General features: G+C 40.1%; 1 protein-coding gene across 2 annotated transcripts in view; it reads left to right on the top strand.

The window, feature by feature from the left end:
• LOC111872086 overlaps positions 1-18,902 on the top strand; it is a 402,164-nt gene that overhangs the window by 251,924 nt on the left and 131,338 nt on the right. For both annotated transcript variants that reach the window (XM_033754522.1, XM_033754523.1), the window contains 4 exons: positions 499-10,381; positions 15,862-16,008; positions 17,519-17,742; positions 17,867-18,065. In XM_033754522.1, the coding sequence (XP_033610413.1) occupies positions 499-10,381; positions 15,862-16,008; positions 17,519-17,742; positions 17,867-18,065 (10,453 nt within the window). The remainder of the gene's footprint in view (positions 1-498; positions 10,382-15,861; positions 16,009-17,518; positions 17,743-17,866; positions 18,066-18,902) is intronic.

Raw genomic sequence — 18,902 nt, 5'->3', positions numbered from 1 at the left:
TGAAAGGCTGTGAACTCTCTTGACAAGAGTTCGATTTCATATTACACTGTAATACATGACGACGTGACAAGTTTTTAATTTTTCAAGAGTAATAATATCCAGAGATGTAATTATTTGAACGATAAAGAGTGATATTTATGTTTTGTTTGATATTGTTTTTGGAGAAAGTGACTTCATTGACAAACTGAAATGTTGCTCTTAAGATGCTAATTGATTATAATTTAATTATTTGGAACACAGTTGTTTAGTTTTAAATTCTGTGACATGTTTGTTGTATTTATAGAGGTAAATACACGTACATCATAAGTGATGATACATAATGTATTTTTATTAGTATTTAAATACATGATCTTTAGGATTAGCACACTGAGAACTAAAATGAATGTGAGTTACAGCTTTGAGAGAAGTTTATTTTTGTTGTGATACATTTCGTTTCAGTACTGATTTCATTTAGTATGAAGGATATTTGGTAATGCTGTCAATGCGTGGTTTATTCAGCAGGTTTCTCCAGCATGTGAGTACATCTGGCCAGCATGACTTAATCAACAGTATGAAAGGATTTGATGACCCTCACAGCAAGGCAGCATCGGTGACAACTGTAACTGTAACCACATCAAATGGGCCACCTACAAAGAAGCGTTCAAAACCAGACTCCGAAACCTACAACTCAGCAGCACTGACAAAAGGAGGGACCAGCAACTATCCTAGTGCTGTTCCATCAAATGGTGAGGCTAGCTCTGGTATGAGTCCATCAAAGATCAGTAAAGATTCTCCCATGAAATGGTCTGGGAGCTCAATGCAGTTTTCAGAAATACGATCACTGAAAAGGATACACAAATCAGAAGAAGGAATTGGAACTGATAACATCATAGAAACCCCAGGGATCATCCATCCTTCAACTGGAGAGGTACTGACTGTTGGTGATGCCATAAGTCTTCGAATTTTAGATGTAAGAACAGGTCGGATAGTGACATCACCAGATGGGCGATCACCAACAGTCAGCATCGAAGAAGCAATGGCTAGGGGTCTTGTAGATCCTACTTTAGCAGAACGACTGCTTGGTCCCTGTGGCATTGTAGAAGAGGATGGTCGGTCTGGACGACAACTGTCATTACTAGAAGCAATACAGCGTGAACTGTTTGATGCAGAACGGGGATTTGTGACTGCAGCAGAAGGACGGGTAAAGGTAATGTATACTAGGGATGAGGACCAACACAAAAGAATTAGCATTGCTGAAGCAGTTGCAAAAGGGATGATTCATCCAGAGACAGGGCAATTCACAGATCCTACAGGTAGGGAGCAGATCACCTTAAAGGAAGCATTTGCAAGGAATTTAATTGACAGGGATCCTACAGGTGACAAAGGAAAGAAGAAACCAAGTAATGTAGGAATTTGTCTGTCAGATGCAATTTCTCATGGGTTAGTAGATGATCGCAGTGGGCAGATTGTGGACAGAAATTCTGGTGACAAGTTTCCACTGGCAGTTGCAATTAAAAGAGGAGTCATTGACCCAAGTATAAGAGAAATTGTGGATGCCTCTGCAGACAACAAAGTTACTGTTTCTGAGGCAATTGCTAGTGGAATTCTAGATCCAAAGCAAGGGAAATACATACATGGACTCTCTCAGGAAGTTCTTCCATTGCGAGAGGCAAGAAGGAGAAAGCTAATTGTTAAGCCAATGACATTAAAAGACTGCAGTGACTTGGAGCTGATAGATAACACAGGAAAGATTCGTAGTCCATTACATAGGAATGCACTTCCCATTTTAGAATGTATATCAAGAGGTGTCCTTGATTCAGATACTGTGAAAAGTATAACAGACACAAAAACAGATAATTTACTGACACTCTCTGAAGCACTGGCTGAAGAGATAATCCTTCCAGAAGGAAAATTCAGAGATCAGGCAACAGGAGAAATTTGCTCAATTCCAGAAGCTGTCAACAAGGGATTGATAACTTCAGTATCTGTGAAATCAATCTTCGATATTGATGGATTTAAAGACCCAGATAGCAATGACTTTGTAAGCCTCAATACAGCAATAGCTAAAGGTGCTTTGAGCATGAAGACTGGTGTATCACTGTTTGTTGTAGATCCAAAATTGGGAAAGACAATTTCTATAGATCAAGCTGTGAAGCAAAATCTTGTTCGCCCAGAAGTTCTGGAAATGTTGAACAGGAAGATAGGTATTAGAGATAGGGGAAGGGAACTGACTGTTCTAGAGGCTGTTGCAAAATGTTACCTTGATCCAAAAACAGGGCAGGTGTTGGATCCAAAAAATAGGAAAGCTCTCCCCTTGGATGAAGCTGTACGGCGTAGACTGATCTCTCCCGAGGGGGCTGCTTTGTTGGGGAGTCTCCTAGCTATCACAGTCACAACACAGACTGTCACAAAAACTATAAAACGTTATGTGACCATCACGTCTAGTGGTGTCACTACATCTGACATTAAAATGTCATTTGGTGAAGCAATCCGTCGAGGTTTGATTGATGAATCTAAGCAGACCTTTAGAGACCCTGATACAGGGAGGGTGCTGTCTCTCCATGATGCAATGAATGAGGGACTAATTGGATTTGCATCACCTGATAACAGCCCAAATCATTCACCTACAAGGCAAAGGTCTTCATGTACAGCATCACCTACAAAAGCCTCAGAAGGAAGTCCGGTTAGGGTTAGAAGCCTTGACAGTACCTCTCCATTAAAAGAAAGATCATTAGATCATGGACAGCCTGTGCCAAAAGGTCGCAGTTCTGGAAGCTCATCACCTGTTAAAGAGAGGAACTTTGATCCTAGTCCAGTTGTGCCTACTGTGAAAGGGAGGAGTCCTGCAGGGTCTCCAGTCAAAGAGAAACCATCCTTTGATACTGCTGCTGGCAAAGGAAGAACTTCACCTAGAAAGGGAGCAGCATCTCCTGTAAAGCAGAAATTACTACAATACTCAGCAGATGATATTTTTGATTCCTCTCTTATTCATTCATCTCAGGAATCAACTTCACAGAAAACAGATTCTGCAGAATTTCTCTCCAATGAACGGCAAGCAGCAGCTGTAGAGAAGCAGATATTCGAACTGCCCCCTGATGGTTGGTACCTCTCTGAGGCAATTGAGCAGAGGCTGTTCGATCCAGTTACTGGTTTATTCATTATCCCCGGCACAGACAGACTTGTTTCATTTGAGGAGTGTGTAAAACTTGAGATCATAAACCCTGCTTCTGCACTTGTTATTGATCCTAACAACAGGAGAAAGATATCTTTGCTGAGAAGCTTAGAGAAGAGGGTGCTGGATGGAACTGGACATTATACGAACGGAGGCAAGAAACTTCCAATGAAAGAAGCTATTGACAAGAACTTTGTGATCTTAGAAGGAAGAATGGAGCATGATCATGCATCTTCACGACTCATCCAAGTTACGAAGGTTACTGGAAAACCTGATCTGGTTGAATTGTCAGATGTTGGCACAGGTTCTTCTGGAAATCCACCAACATTCACAGAAATAAAGAGCTCTGAGCTTGATACTTCCATACTGGAGCCCCTGCAGGTTGCACCTGGCATTATATATGATCCTGCTACCTCATTAGTCATCTTCACGGAGTCTGGCAAAGCAGACAATCTTCTGGCAGCTGTGAAGACAGGAAAAATAGAGCCAAGAATGGTGAAAGTTAAGGATCCTTACACTGGAAAAAGTCTGAATATTAATGAAGCCATGAGAAAGGGGATTGTTGATAAGGAAACTGGGGATTACAAAGACAAAGCAGGACGCAAGATTCCGTTAGCTGAGGCTGCTAAGTTTGGAGTGTTAGCTGTTGTGGGTTCACCTCTTGTTGCTGCTGTGAAAGCTGCCAAAGTCATCAAGAAAGCTTTGGTTGCTGATCCAAGTACTGGTGAGGAAGTGCCAATAGAAGTGGCATATGAACGTGGCCTTATTGATGATGAGACCTTACGTAGTTTTGAGGCTGCAACAGAATGTTTCATAGAAGGAACTTCTCCTGAACAAGTGGTTACTACAACCACCGAGATTGTATCCACGTCTGTTGTGATACAGGATCCATCTACTGGAAAGGAAATCACAGCTCAGCAAGCTGTTGAAAAAGGACTCCTCACACCTGAAGATTTGAAACATTTAACAGCAGCTGCCCAGGATGGAGTTGAAAGAGGTAAGCCAGTTAAGACATTGAGCACTACAACAATACCATTAGATGATGATGATGGCAGACCATCTGCTGGAGAACGTACACGAGGAAGAGTGACAACTGAACCGAAATACAAAGTTGCAATTGGCCGTGCAAGGTCTTTTTCGCAGAGCCCTGAACGTGAAGCAAAACCAGTTGTTCTGCAAAAGATGCGTAAGAAGGTTGTGAAACCATGTGATGCTGTTGAAAGTGGTATGATTGATAAGGAGACTGCTGACATCTTGGAGAAGCCAGAGATTTTCAGAGGCTCAGATGGTGAAAGTTTGAGCTTAGCGGAGGCTTTGAGCTGTAACAAGCTTGATGGAAATAAGGGTGCAATATTGGATCCCCAACATGGAGATGTCTTAACCATCAAGGAAGCCATGGACCGTGGCATATTAGATCCTGCAGGGCCCTCTGGCCGTCTTTTGATTCCTGTAGCTCATAGTTTGTCAGTTCCAGGACTGTTAGAACAGGGGCTAATGGACCCAGATGCTAAGAAAATTGTACATCCAGAAACTGGAACACATTTATCATTACGTGAAGCAATTGTATGTGAGATCGTGGATCCCTTGTCAAGGATGGTGGAACCATCAAGTGGCAGTAAAGTGACACTGGAGGAAGCCATAGCTAAGGGCTGTATAGATGAGGATAAATCATTGATTAAGACACCAAGTGGCTTGGTGGATCTATTAACTGCAGCACAGGACTTGAAGGTGTTTGAGAAACTTCCTCATGAAAGTTCAGTTAAGAGACTACCTCCTGCTGGCATGACATTCCCTGTGGCATTGAGACGTGGCTTGGTAGATCCAGTTACCAAAGAAATTTTGCATCCTATAACAGGTGTTAGGATACCTCTTGAGAAAGCCATCAAAGATGACTTTATTATGGCTTTGCCATATCCTGTGTCACCATTCAGTGTGGAAGTAACTCAAGCCTTGGATCATAATCTTATTGATGAAGAGAAAGGAACCTTCAGGAACCCCAAAACAGGGGAAGTGATCCCTGTGTCAGAAGCTGTTGAAAATGGTATATTAGTCATCAAACCAATACCACAGCTCATTACATTTGAGCCATCTGGAACAGTGACTGCAGTGACTGAGACAGTGACTTCATATCATACAATCACAACTAAGACTATAGAATTGAAGCATGGTTATATCTTGATTGGACCAGATGAAGTAAAACATACCCAAACAGGGGAGGTAATACCTCTTGATGAAGCCAGAAGGCGAGGTATAGTTAAAGATGAATCAGAAACAAAAGAGGAATTCACAACAAGGGAAATTAAAATGTCATTTTCAGATGCAGTAGCTCAAGGATATGTTGACCTTGACGCTGGCACATACACAAATCCTGCAACAGGAGAAGTAATGAGTATTTCAGAAGCCATCAAAGAAGGCTTATTGGACACAACTGTGCCTACACAAATTTCAGAGGATACCACTATATCACCTACAGGGAAGAAGGTCAAGAAATTAAATCCAGTAGAAGCCTTTGATACACTTTATGAAGATACAACTAAGAAATTCCGTGATCCACATTCACCAACAAAGAATTACACTTTTAAGGAAGCTTTAGATAAGGGAATTATTGATCCTGAAGCTGTGATATATGATGTAACTAGTGGGAAACCTGTTACAACTCGTGAAGCAGTTGAGAGAGGAATGATAGACCCAGGAACTGGCAGGGTTAAGGATACAAAGACTGGAATGAGCGTTAATGTGAAAGAAGCTGCGAAATTGGGATTACTGGCAATTGTGAGTGCTCCAGTGCTTGCTGGAATGGCGGTTGCAGATGCTGTAAAAGGTCTGAAGAATAACACTAACAAGAAATCGCATGAGATATCTTCACAGCCAAATAGTTCCGTGATAGAGCAGAGTATTTCTTTGAAGGCATCTCCTATTCAAGAGACCACCATATCACCAAGCAGGAAGAGTCCTCCAAAAGCACTTGAATGTCAGAAGAGTCCAACTAAGCCTTCAGAAAGGGACAAGAGTCCTGTTATAACTATTAAGACAAAGGCTAGAACACCATCTCCAGTTAAGGACATAATCAGAGGACTGAAGATGCCATTGAGAGAAGCTATCTATGATGGGCACATTGAACCAGAGAGTTGTAGTATTACTATACCAACTTCTGGCGAGGAGGAGGAAGAACAGATGACTGTGCAAGATGCACTGGATAGAAATGCTGTAGCTTTAAAAGATGTTGTGGAAGTATTCAGTAAGGCAAAGGTTGGTTTAGTGGACAGGAAAACACGGTTCAAAGTTAAAGTCACAAAACTTCTGAATGCTGAGAACTTAGCAAGTAATGGTGTTTACAATTTGGATTCTGACTCATTTGTTGATCCTCTAACTGGAGAGGCAATTAGATTTGAAGACTTTATTCTTGGGTATGATGTGTTTGACCCAGACTCCATTGAAGTTAAAGATCTTGGAAGCCATCCTGAAACTTACATTACTTTGCGAGAAGCTCTGGAGGCACCGCTTATCGACAGAGTCACCGGTCACATGGTGGATCCTCAAACAGGAAAACGTGTACCTTTCTTTGAGGCTGTGAAATTGGGCTGGATTGTTGAGAAATCTGGCAAAATTAAGCCAATCAAAGTAAAGCATCGCCCATCTCTAACATTCCAAGAAGCTGTTGATGGTGGACTGTATGATCCAAAAACTGGGGATGTTCAAGACCCTAAAACAGGAGATACTTTTAGCTTTGCAGAAGCTTTAACATATGGGGTATTGGATCCTGTTTCAGTGAGCATTCGGAATCCAGAAAATGATGATATTCTTCCTTTGTCTGAAGCTGTGGAAATTGGAATTGTAGATCTGAATCGAGGTGTAATTGTGAATGTAGAAACAAGAACAGAAGTGGAGTTCAAAGTGGCATTCATGCAAGGATATGTAGTTGCAGGACCGAGAAAACCAGTGTCATTAGAAGCTGTGATAAGGAAAGGGCTTTATAATTCAAAGACTGGCAGGATCACTGATCCCTTGACGAAACAGGCTGTAGATGTCGAGGAGTCCGTAAAGCGGGGGTTGGTTGATGCATTTGTGACAGAATGCAAAGATACCAGGGCTGATGCTTTTGTCTCCCTTGATGATGCATTAGCAACTAAATTGGTGAATCCAAAGACTGGAAAATTACGCAATACATCTAATGGGAACCTAATGACATTAGATTTGGCCCTTGATAAGGGTTTAATTGTTACCAACAAATTTAGCGTTACTCTAATTGAAGCAATTGTGCAGGAATACTATTCTCCATGCACTGGAAAAGTGTCAGATCCAGCTTCGGGAGATGAGCTCACTGTTCAAGAAGCAGTTGATCTGGGCTTTGTAGATTGTTCCTCAGTTAGAGTAAAGGATTCACATCAGGACAAAATTGTTACCTTTAGAGAGTCCACAGCAACTGGCCTGTTAGATGCTCAGAAGGGAATCCTAACCTACCCTACACCAATGACATTAGACATAGCCTTTGAGAAAGGTTACATATTAACCACACGCAAACCCTGGTCCCTGCAGGAAGCCCTTGCTCAGGGTTGCTATGATCCTAAAACAGGACTGATGGTCATCAATGGAGATGGTGAAAGGATGACACTGGATGAAGCTATGAAGAGAGGTGAGATAAACAGGGATGCTCTCACGGTGAAGGACCCGCGTTCTGGTGATATTATCACTTTGGGAGAAGCTATCAAGATTGGTGTTATTGACCCTAAATTAGGAACAGCAGCAGATCCTACAAATGGTGCTGAGATGCATTTCTATGATGCTCTAGAACGTGGGCTGATTGTACCTGCCAAGAGAAAGTTCTCATTGCCTGAAGCAGTTTTTAAAGGTTTTTATGATCCAAAGTCAGGAAAGTTCACAAACCCTGAAACTAGGGAAAAACTTCCAACAGATCGTGCAATTAGACGGGGTATTATTGATCCTGCATCAACTTTGGTCAAAACGAATGGTGGGGAGATCATTACATTCGGTAATGCTGTTGAGGAAGGGATTGTGGATTCAAGGACAGGCACCATTGCAGGAGCTGGACAGTTCAGTAGGAAGCTGGATTTCCAAGAGGCATTTGAGCAAGGTCTTTTGATTGAGGTTCGGAGACCAATGTCTCTTAGTGAAGCACAGCTGAAGGGTGTGTTTGATGAAGAAAAAGGGCACTTCTTGGATCCATCTAGTGGGGATCATCTTACCTTGGCAGATGCAATTGAGAGAAATCTAATTGATTCAGATTCTGTCCATGTTAAAGATACACGAAGTGGATTTTGGAAGAAAGTCTCTCTTGCAGAAGCAATTAAGCTTGGATTTGTGGATGGAGAGACTGCAAAGGTTAAAGACTTCACACATGGAAACCTGGAGGTAACAATATCAGAAGCTTTTGATTTGGGTCTGATCGTTGATAGTAAAGCAGCAGTATCAATACAGAGAGCTATTCATCAAGGGCTGTATGATGATTCCACAGGAAAATTAACAGATCCCAACACTGGTAGGAAGATAACTCTACATGAAGCTATTCGCAGATTTATCATCAATCCCCAGCTTCCTTGTTACTGGGAGAAGAAGTCTGAACGTCTTCTGTCTTTGGTGGAAACATGCCGAGCTGGAATCATTGACAGACGGGCAGGCACTTTCAGGGAACCTGGTGCTAACTGTACAGTTTATTTGTCTGATGCAATGGAACTTGGGCTTATTGTTGATATTGAAAGTGCAGGGTTTGGACTGTATGAAGCAATTGCCATGGGACTTTATGATGCTGATTCTGGGCGTTTTGTACATCCATCTACAGGAAGAAGGTTGATGCTATCTGATGCCTGTAAAGAAGAACTAATAAATCCCTTAACATCAATTGTTAAGCACTCCAAATCTGGTAAATATTTCAAATTGCCTGATGCAGTAGAAGCAGCTCTCATAGATGAAGAACAGGGGACCTACAAAATACCTGATAGCAAGAGAACCCTTACTTTGAAGGAAGCTAAGGAGAAGGGACTCATCGTCACTTCTAAGAAACCATTGTCAATTGAAGAAGCAGTGAGAAATGGACTGTATCATGCTGACACAGGGCGGTTCACTGATCCTGTTGTAGGAGATAAGTTAGACATTGCCCAAGCACTGGTTCATGGTCTGATAGATGCAAATACTACAGCACTGAAAGACCCAGCCACTGGACAGCTGAAGAGTGTTAACTCAGGCATTGAGGATGGTTCAATAGATACTCCTCGTGGTCGTGTTGTTGATCCTAAGACAAAGCGAGCATACACAATTGATTCAGCCTTGGAGAGAGGCCTGCTAATCACTGTTGATCGACCTATAACCTTCCAACAAGCTGTGCGACGTGGTTCAATTGATTTCCAGCGTGGAACATTCAAAGATCCACGAACAATGAGGGAATGCACGTTAGAGGAGGCAATAAGGTATGAATTAATTGATCCTGAATCTGCAGTTGTGAAGGATCCACAGACAGGACGTTTCCGCACACTCAAGAAGGCAATAACTGATGGAGTTATTGACATGAACAAGAGAGCAGCATTTGATCCTCAAACTGGAAAGGTCAAGCCATTGTGCATTATTTTTGAACAAGGTACTGTTGTATTCCTTCGTGAGCCACTTACATTTGATGCTGCTATTGAACAAGGACACCTCAATGTAGGAACTGGAAAATTTATTGATCCACAATCAAAAGAAGTCCTCACATTGAAAGAAACTGTCTCTCTTGGACTCATTGATCCTGATTCAGCCCTAATTAAAGATAGCACAAAAAAGAAACTTGTCAAATTGCCTGAAGCCTTTCGTAAAGGTCTCATGGATGCTGAGAAAGGTAATGTTCTAGATTGTGCAACATCACGTTTATATTCTCTGTCAGCTGCAATTGAATCAGGTCTTCTAACAACACCACGCCGAGGACTCTCTCTTATTGAAGGTCTGCAGTTTGGTCTGTATAACCCAACAACAGGTGGATTTACAGATCCATTCTTTTCTTCCGGAGTTATTGATAGGCGGAGGTTAAGGCTTGAGGAAGCTATTGAGTTTGGCCTAATTGATCCATCAACAACAGTTGTGAAGGATGCTGATAGTGGCAACATATCATCTCTAACAGATGCCATTTCAATTAGCAAGATTGTGGATGCTGAAGCTGGGCGGATGCTGGAGACATCAACAGGAAAAAGCATCGATTTGCTTAAAGCACGTGACAAGGGATACATTCTTGCTGCAGAAGCACGAGTAAGTTCTCTGTTCTTGTTCTTATTATTTTCTAATTGTCTTAGCTACACAAATATTTGAAGTGACTTCAGTTTTTAAGTTACTTTATATCAATTTAATGGTTGGCATTTGATACAGTTGAAGTCTGATAAAAATAATTTGAAGACCTTGGCACTCCTGACTTATTCCTTTTCAATTCTGAAGTGATTGCACTGAAGAGTTGTTCCCTGCTGTAGGTTCAGCATGACCTTGAAACCAACTGCTGGTTTGATGTTTTCTAAAAACAGACTGTTTCACTCTACACAATTAGAATATTCTTGAATCATCCATTTACATTATTATTATGTTATTGTAGTTTTTTTATTGCTAGTGGGGTGGGACTAAGTCCCTTGTACTGCGGCCACTTCTGGCCTATTGTAGCAGCCCCAGATTATAGGTGAGGGTGATTGTGGAGCAGTTGGTGGAATGAAGATTGGCGGGGGAAACCGAAGTATTTGGAGAAAACCTGGCCCAGCACCACTTTGTCCACCACAAATCCCACTTGACCAGACCTGGGATCAAACCTGGGAAGCAAGCGGCTAACCGCTTGAGCTATGGCGCGGCCATGTTATTATAGTTACCTTGATTTACTTCATATGCATATGTGTATGTGTATATATATATTGTCACACAGTGGTCACTGTATGTGAGGTTCTTAGTAGTTCCAGTATTTTATTGGAATATATGATCCGTCATTTGAAGTTTCCCACCAGAAAAGCAGTAGATTATATTGTTTCCAGAAGCTCATATTTTGTTTTTAGTATACATTGCTTGCTGTAAATTTGTACTCCAGCTGCTTAACCCATGACGAAAAACATACGGTACCAGTGTGGTGGACCTTACGTCATTCTGGATGTGCCTGCAAAAAGAAAGATCTCACTCTTACCAGGAATTGAACCTTGGTCATCCAGCTCATGGCTAGTCTCACTGCGAACTTAGCTATCCCAGCTTGAATGTTTATATGCTGGATTATACTTTAATCTTCATCCCATTTAGTAGAATTTTACAGTTCCAAAGGCTTCAGTTCGAAACACTGAATCTTCTAACATTACTGTACAGTAAAATGATCTAAGTCCTACATTCCTTTGGAAGCTGCCAGGGTCTTTGATTTTCGTTATACAAATCATCATATTAAGGAAACTTTAGTTCTGTGTGTGTTTAATATTCTCATTTGTGATTTCTTCCCTCATCATGTGCCTTAATGTCTGAACAAAAAAACACTATTACTGGCTTTATTGCATGTATGGGGAATTCTTGTTTTCAGAAATTTGCTTGAGGCTGCTATAGCTTGTGTGCAGTGATGTTTGTTTCAAAAGATTCATTTAAAATTATAACTTATTTCCAATATGGTATCAAATAAGGACTGACTAATTCCAAATATTAAATACCTACAGATGTGGTACTTGATTGTTTAGATAACTTATCTGGTTGGGAAGAACAGTTACGTGTCGAATCTATGTTAATGTCATTAATAATTAAAGTCCTTATTCAGAAAATATTCTGTTTTAATTGGCATGAAATATTTTCTTCATTGTGTTCACATGAATGCTGCCTGATGTTGGCTGTATCATAGTTAAAGCCTTTAGTCTTTGCTTAAAATCAGAATCAGCATGATGTTTTATTACTTGTTGGGGCAGTAAGCACAGAACCAAGCTCCTACTATCAGAAAGTCTGATTGTTAACAATTTTTGTAATGTTAAATTAACAGTAAGTACATTTTTGTCATATGTGTGTCCTGAGAGTTTGGTTCACATTCTTCTTTGCATTATCTTGTTTGAAATTTGCTTTTACGAGGGTTGTACTGAAAGTCATGAGCAACACTTGTTTGTAAAGTAAAATGCTTTATAATGGACAAACCAAATCTACCACCTCAATCTACAGACCTTTCTTTATTTTTCCACACAGTCGCCACTACTTTGTACACATTTCTCCCAGCGTTCTGGGAGTTTGAAAAATCCCTTTCTGTAAAATTCCGTTCCAGCCATCCGAAGACACTGACGCACTGCTCTCTGAATTGCCTCCCTTGTCTCAAAATGTTGTCCACGCAGCTGATCCTTCATAAATCGGAAAAGATAGTAGTCGGAGGGTGCCAGATATCAGGGCTATAGGAGGGGTGTGGAAGAACTTCCCACCCCATCTTTGCAATTGCTTCCAATGTGAGGCAAGCGGCATGGGGCTGAGCATTGTCATGCAGGATGATGTTTCGTCCCAGACGTTTATTGCACAATGCACGACAGAGCTTGTGCAGCATCTGGACATAACGAGCAGCATTGATGGTTTGCCCAGGTTCCAGGAATTTGGCCAGAATAAACGCCACTGCATCCCATAAGACTGTGCCCATCACCTTTGCAGCTGTTGGCACTGTCTTTGCCTTCTTTTTTTATGGACAATGTAAATGATGCCATTCCATACACTGCCGTTTCGTTTCAGGCTCGAAATGGTGAAACCAGCTTTCGTTACCTGTCACAATACAGAGCAAAAAATCATCGCCTTCGTGTCGATATCTCTGCAGCAGTTCTGAGGTGATGGCTTTTCGCTGACCTTTGTGGTCTTCAGTCAATAACCGCAGGACCCAACGATCACAAACTTTCCTATAGCCCAAGCTTTCAATCATCTCCTGTACTGCACTGTGCCCTATTCCAAGTTTTCGGGCTATTGTGTCCACAGTCACACGTCTGTCATCTTGAATGATCTCATCCACTCTTTCCTTGTTGCGTTCAGTTGAGGCTGTTCAAGGACGATCACTCGAAGGCTCATCTTCGATGCTGGTGTTCCCATCTTTAAAATGTTTCACCCATCTTCGAACACTGCTCGCACCCATGCACACACTTCCATAAGCACGCTGAAGTTCTGGTGAATTTCTGCAGCAGGGATTTCCTCCTTCACAAGAAATTCGATGACAGGACGCTGGTGAAACGACTTATCATTGTTGGCCATTTTGTTAGGAGTGATACTGGTCATGTGATGCAAGCTATTGAGGTCACAAGATACTCAAGGTTAACACAACAGCTGGTTCCACCTACCACCATACTCTCTTTCATCTGCTGTTCCCAGTTTGCATGCAAAAAGTTGCTCATGACTTTCGGTACACCCTACATAATAAAGAAAGTTTAATGATGCATGACCATATAACTCGGTAATTTATGTTGTATATATGGGTGCCATCAGGATTTTTCAGGGGAGGGGGGCAGAAAATTTGCTAGGTCATTTAATCCTATTTTTATACTGGTCATTTTTAAATGCTTCACATTTTTATTATTATTTAATAAATTTTTTCTTTAATTTTCTCTTTTCCAAATCATGGAGGGGAATGTCTGTTTTGCCCCCCTCCACCCTTGCTGGCGCCCATAGTTGTGTATTAAGATCAGATACCAAAAGCATACCAGAATATATGAATTTGTATCTGACAGTATAATGCTTAGGACATGAGTGGCATATGTCAGTTTTGCAAGTCTGCACTTTGTTGTGTTTCCAATGCTTAATTACTCACAATGAATGTGCCTTCTCACCAGGGTGATGATATGCATGATGGTTGTACCCATTCAGTGTCAGATGCAGGTGACATCTTGGGAACAGACATTAGCCACTTTTCTTATGAATGTATATTTAGTCTGAGAATAGAATTTTTTTAATCTGATCAAATCTCTTTCAGTTTTTTAGTTTCAGGTGTTTCGTGGCATACTTTCTGACTAATATGTTGAAAAGTATTACACTGTATTTGGGTGATTGGATATTGGAAGGAAAATACACAAAAAGAGGCTACAGTGTTTTGGGGGCAAAGATACTCAGGCAAAATGGAGAATGTGCTCGCTTCCACATCTAAAAGCATGGAGATAGCGTGGACACTAACCTTGAATTCAAGTTGTGAATAGATCTGCTCGGCAGTGCTAATTTTCTTGTTAACCCTCATGCTAACCTATACAGTAAGACAACTAACTCATAAAAAAGCAATTTTAAATGTTTGGAGTGTTCTTTTGACCTGTTATATGTTCTGTGGCAAATATTCAGAGGTTACTAAAGTTCTTTTATTCTTTGTTTTTATTAGAATTCAAGGAATAGTCTGGAACAAAACCTGTGAATAGCTATAATATATTTCAGTTGTTGTTACTCATGATTTTGACTTGTTTCTGTTTTTCAGGTTTTGAACTTGTTATTTTCAGATGTGACGTAACGTAATACATGTTCCTAATTATAAACTAATCTTAACATAACATATATAAATGTGCATTCTAGCACAGATTAAAGTTACAGCTTGGCTGCTAGTGTGAATGATGAATGTGTAGCTAGGAATATTGATGTGTTTTTCTTTGAATAGCATTAGCTATCATGTGTTCTTTGCATGCAAACAGGTTTATGGTAGGTGTGTTCACATGTTTTTGACACAATACAATGATGCTGAATTCACTGTTACTGTGCATTGTGTTGACAGTCCAGTTTGAACGGACCATCAAATCTAAGTCTCAGTGCTTTGAGATGCACTATACTGCATGCAGGTGAAGGGTGTGCCATCAGTTATAGGAGTTTAGACTTGTTGGTCAGTTGCTGGTATATTATTTCATGCCTGTAAGAGAAATTGACAGACTGTTATGGACAGTGGGCTTGAAATTTATACTGAAGCCAATGTTTTGTTCTTCATGAAGCAGGATTATGCAGGCAGATTGTGCTCTTAGTGGCCCTTGTTCCTCTAAGCTTTTGAAATTAGTATTTATATTTATATTTGATTTTGTGAGACTTCTCAGTTTGGTGAGTTACAAGCATAATGTTGTAAAACGAAATTTACCTGATAACGGGGTTTATTATTTTACCATTTCCTATATTTGAGAGTAAATCATTACTAAAACTATCTTGTACTTAGAAGCTCTAAAGCTAAATGATGCACAGTAATTAGGTGCTGCTTTCTCAGCTTGCCAAGCATTTAGCAGCAAGAATTAGCTAGCATCTTATCTGTGCTTTGGCATGTAGAATTCGTACTATACCTTGACTTATGAGTTCGCGTCCTAGCTTAGAATGGGATTTGATATTTTTGGGCCAATTTTGTACAGAACGTTTAGGCTGTCATTCTGGCTCAGATACACAGTACTATGAAAGAATTGTTCCACAAATAAAACATTTATGGACTGAGTGTAATAATTTTAAAACATCATGAATGATGTTATACTCTGTCTTCCTTGTATTCTTTCTGTGGTGTAAGAATTTTTATAATAAATTTGCCGTTTTCAAAGACCTGTGACCATGTGTGTGTCTGAAAGTAACGTTTTTTGTGAAATTTAATTCATTCCCATTTCTGAATGAAGTCAACAACATTGCAGACATTAACAAGCTGAGGAAGGATGCTCTCGTAACATTTTTCTTTTGTTTATGTACAAAATTGGTTCAGATTTTCCCATTTTGTTTTGTTCGTGATTTGAATATATTCTTGTTTGGTTGCTGAAGCTTATAGTTTTTCTTTGTATTTAATGTAGCAAGCGATGGAAGAGAAGTATAAACATTGTGATGACACATTACTGAAACTTCTCACATGGATTAGAGAAGTGGAAGACAAGCTGGCAAACCAGGATGTGGTCCAGGAAGATGCAGATGAACTCCGTAATCAGATCAACACCATGAAGGTGATTAATTTGTTCCCACTTCGCTTACAGTAAGCTAGGATGTTACCATCTGAATGAAACTAGGAAGAGTTCAGTAATGTTGATAGTGGTGGCAGCAGCAGCAGTGATGATGATTGGTGTTGTTTTAGTTGATGTTGTGATGATAGTGATTATAATGAAAAAGAGCTGAGTGACAAATAATTATAAGTTTGACTTAAAAATTGTGCTTGGTTCTGCTTACCAAACTACAAATTCATTCATCATCTCATATCCCTGTAAATTAATTGCATTTTGTCATAGACATCATAATTATTGCCATCATTATAATCATAGCCTATTGTTATTTTGTAAGCACCCAGCAGTGGAAAAAATATTTTTTATGAAGTACTGTTGGAACATTTATGAAGTTAGAGGAAATGTTTTTAAGGCTCTGCCAAAACATGTCCATGGAAAAGGAAATGAGAAAATCTCTTAATATAAATGCCTTTTGTGAATTTATGCTTACTAATGCACAAAGTCATCTTGCCTTAGGTTACTGGATGACATTATTTTAAGCCCTGATAATGATATCAGTAACATAACCAAAAGTCTAATTTCCAAGTCAGGCAGGTAACAAGAGACAAAAGTTAGAAAAATGACAGACAAGAATTATATTGAGCAGAGTTTGTCATTCTCATTAAACGAAATGTAAACAAGGAAATTTCTTAAAACTTGCTTAAATCAGATAGTCCACCAAAGTTTATGTTTCTCATGTGACAGATATTGAAGGGTTATGAATTTGATAGTTCATTAGTGTTTTGAAGGTGTCATATTCCATCAGACTGATGGAATTTCCCTGTCATTTCAGGCTTCTCATATTCGTTAAATTTGTTCCTTTTACTTTAGATTTCACTTTTATTTCACATCTTATCGATGCAGCCTGTAACAGAAATGAGTGCCAGGGATCTTCCTGGGGGTTAAAGGGTAGCCAGCACGTGAGGGTGGCAACCTCACTGCCATCTGTGAGCTGACTGTTGAGAAAAATATGGCAGCCTTTACATCTCACGACCAAATGTATAAAATTTTTAGTTACTTGACTGCTTTATAGTCAGATGCATTTGCTGAGATTTCACAAGGGTGAATCACTTAAAAAAAAAAAACAAAATTGCCTCCATTCTTTGCTCCCTTTTCAGTAATATCACTCGCTCATTCTATCCACATAGTCACTCATATCCTCAGTGGTGTTCACTTCTTGCGCGTCAAATGGAATCTTGTTGCTTTCCACATGTAATGCATGTCCATACTCCTCTATCCATAATATAACCAACTTTGTGTGTAGTGTAGACCTCTCTACTTTAAGATATTGCATAATGTCCTAATTTTGGATTTGTTTTCTTTTTTCTTTCTTAATCTGTGTAGGAACTTTAGCTCTATCAATTATAATCATCTTACATCTTTGCTTTCTGTACTTACTGCTCACCTATGTAATGGATGTATGCTTTTTCTTTCGAGGGCTTATGTTTCATTTTGTGCATTGTGCTTATATATGCAGCAAGTGAAGGATGACTTGGACTCTCATTCAAGACCAGTGGCATCATGCTTGGACCAGGTGCGGCAGATAGTTGCATCAGGTGGTGACGTTCTATCAAGCGATGAAGTGTCCACTCTTGAGAAGAATGGACGCTCACTCAAGACTAGTTATGAACGTGCTATGGACAGAACAGACAGATTACTCAAACGGCTCACTGCTGCTTGTGATGAGTTCAGCAAATTCAGGTGTGTTTGGCAGCTTCATTTTGTAACATTTCAATTTACATGACACCAGCATGTGAACATGCCATATCCATTTCTGAATAGGAATTTGTGCACTAATGGATTATTGTGCTACTGCTGCTTCTAGGAATGAGCTTGCTACATTCTGTACTTGGCTTGGTAAGGCCCAGAAAACTCTGGAGGATAAGGAGAGGTCCCTCTCTAACTTGAATAAGCTCAGCAGCAGTGCGGACAGCACTAGGGAGTTTGTAAGTGATGTCATTGCACATCAGGCTGACCTGCGGTTCATCACCATGGCAGCACAGAAGTTTGTTGATGAATCTAAGGTTTGTTGAGAATATCTGTCTCCAGTAGTTAGGAAGGTAATATTTGGCTGTTGACAGAAACATTTTGATAACACACAGAGATATTGGGTTTTTGGACTTTATCCATCGTCCTGGTTTTTAAGATAACTAAGAAAAACACAACGTTTCAGAAACTGGATCTGTTTCCATCCTCAGGTGAGGGAAAACACCTATTCTGTTGGGTCCCTTAGAAAGAGCTAGCCTCAATCACTGGACCACTGATTGAGGACGGAAACAGATCCAGTTTCCGAAACGTTGTGTTTTTCTTAGTTATCTTAAAAACCAGGACGATGGATAAAGTCCAAAAACCCAATATCTCTATGTGTTATACACCATCGTCAGAATCCTATAGTAACCACATTTTGATAACTTTCCTAATTGGTGGAGCAATAAAAATATGTCTTGTTTCATGTCACAGTTGTCACAGAAGTGACAGCAATGACTGAAAGCAAAAGAACAACCATAAAATTAAAGAAAGTCGTCTTCTGGGTTTAGGCTACTGCTACAGCTACTGCTCTCTGTATTCCAAGCCATTCAACTGCTCTGAAGATGGAGGCGATACGTTCCTCTGAAACGTCGGCCAAAACGAAGAATACAAGGCGCCTAAACCCAGAAGACGACTTTCTTCACAGTCATCGCCGTGAAAACCTCAAACTTACAAACCATAAAATTCTTCATCCCTCTCCTTTTTAATAATAATAATAATAATAATAATACAAATGTAGATATGCTACACTGAGGACTTGAGCATGGTTCGTAATAAATCCAATTTACAGTGTAATTATGTATCTTCAGATGATGGATGGCTTGAATGCAGAC

Source organism: Cryptotermes secundus, unplaced genomic scaffold (assembly GCF_002891405.2).
Source record: "Cryptotermes secundus unplaced genomic scaffold, Csec_1.0 scaffold356, whole genome shotgun sequence".
Classification (NCBI taxonomy): domain Eukaryota; kingdom Metazoa; phylum Arthropoda; class Insecta; order Blattodea; family Kalotermitidae; genus Cryptotermes; species Cryptotermes secundus.
The sequence above is the reverse complement of the archived record's forward strand: the minus strand, read 5'-3'. Positions and strand labels throughout refer to the sequence as shown.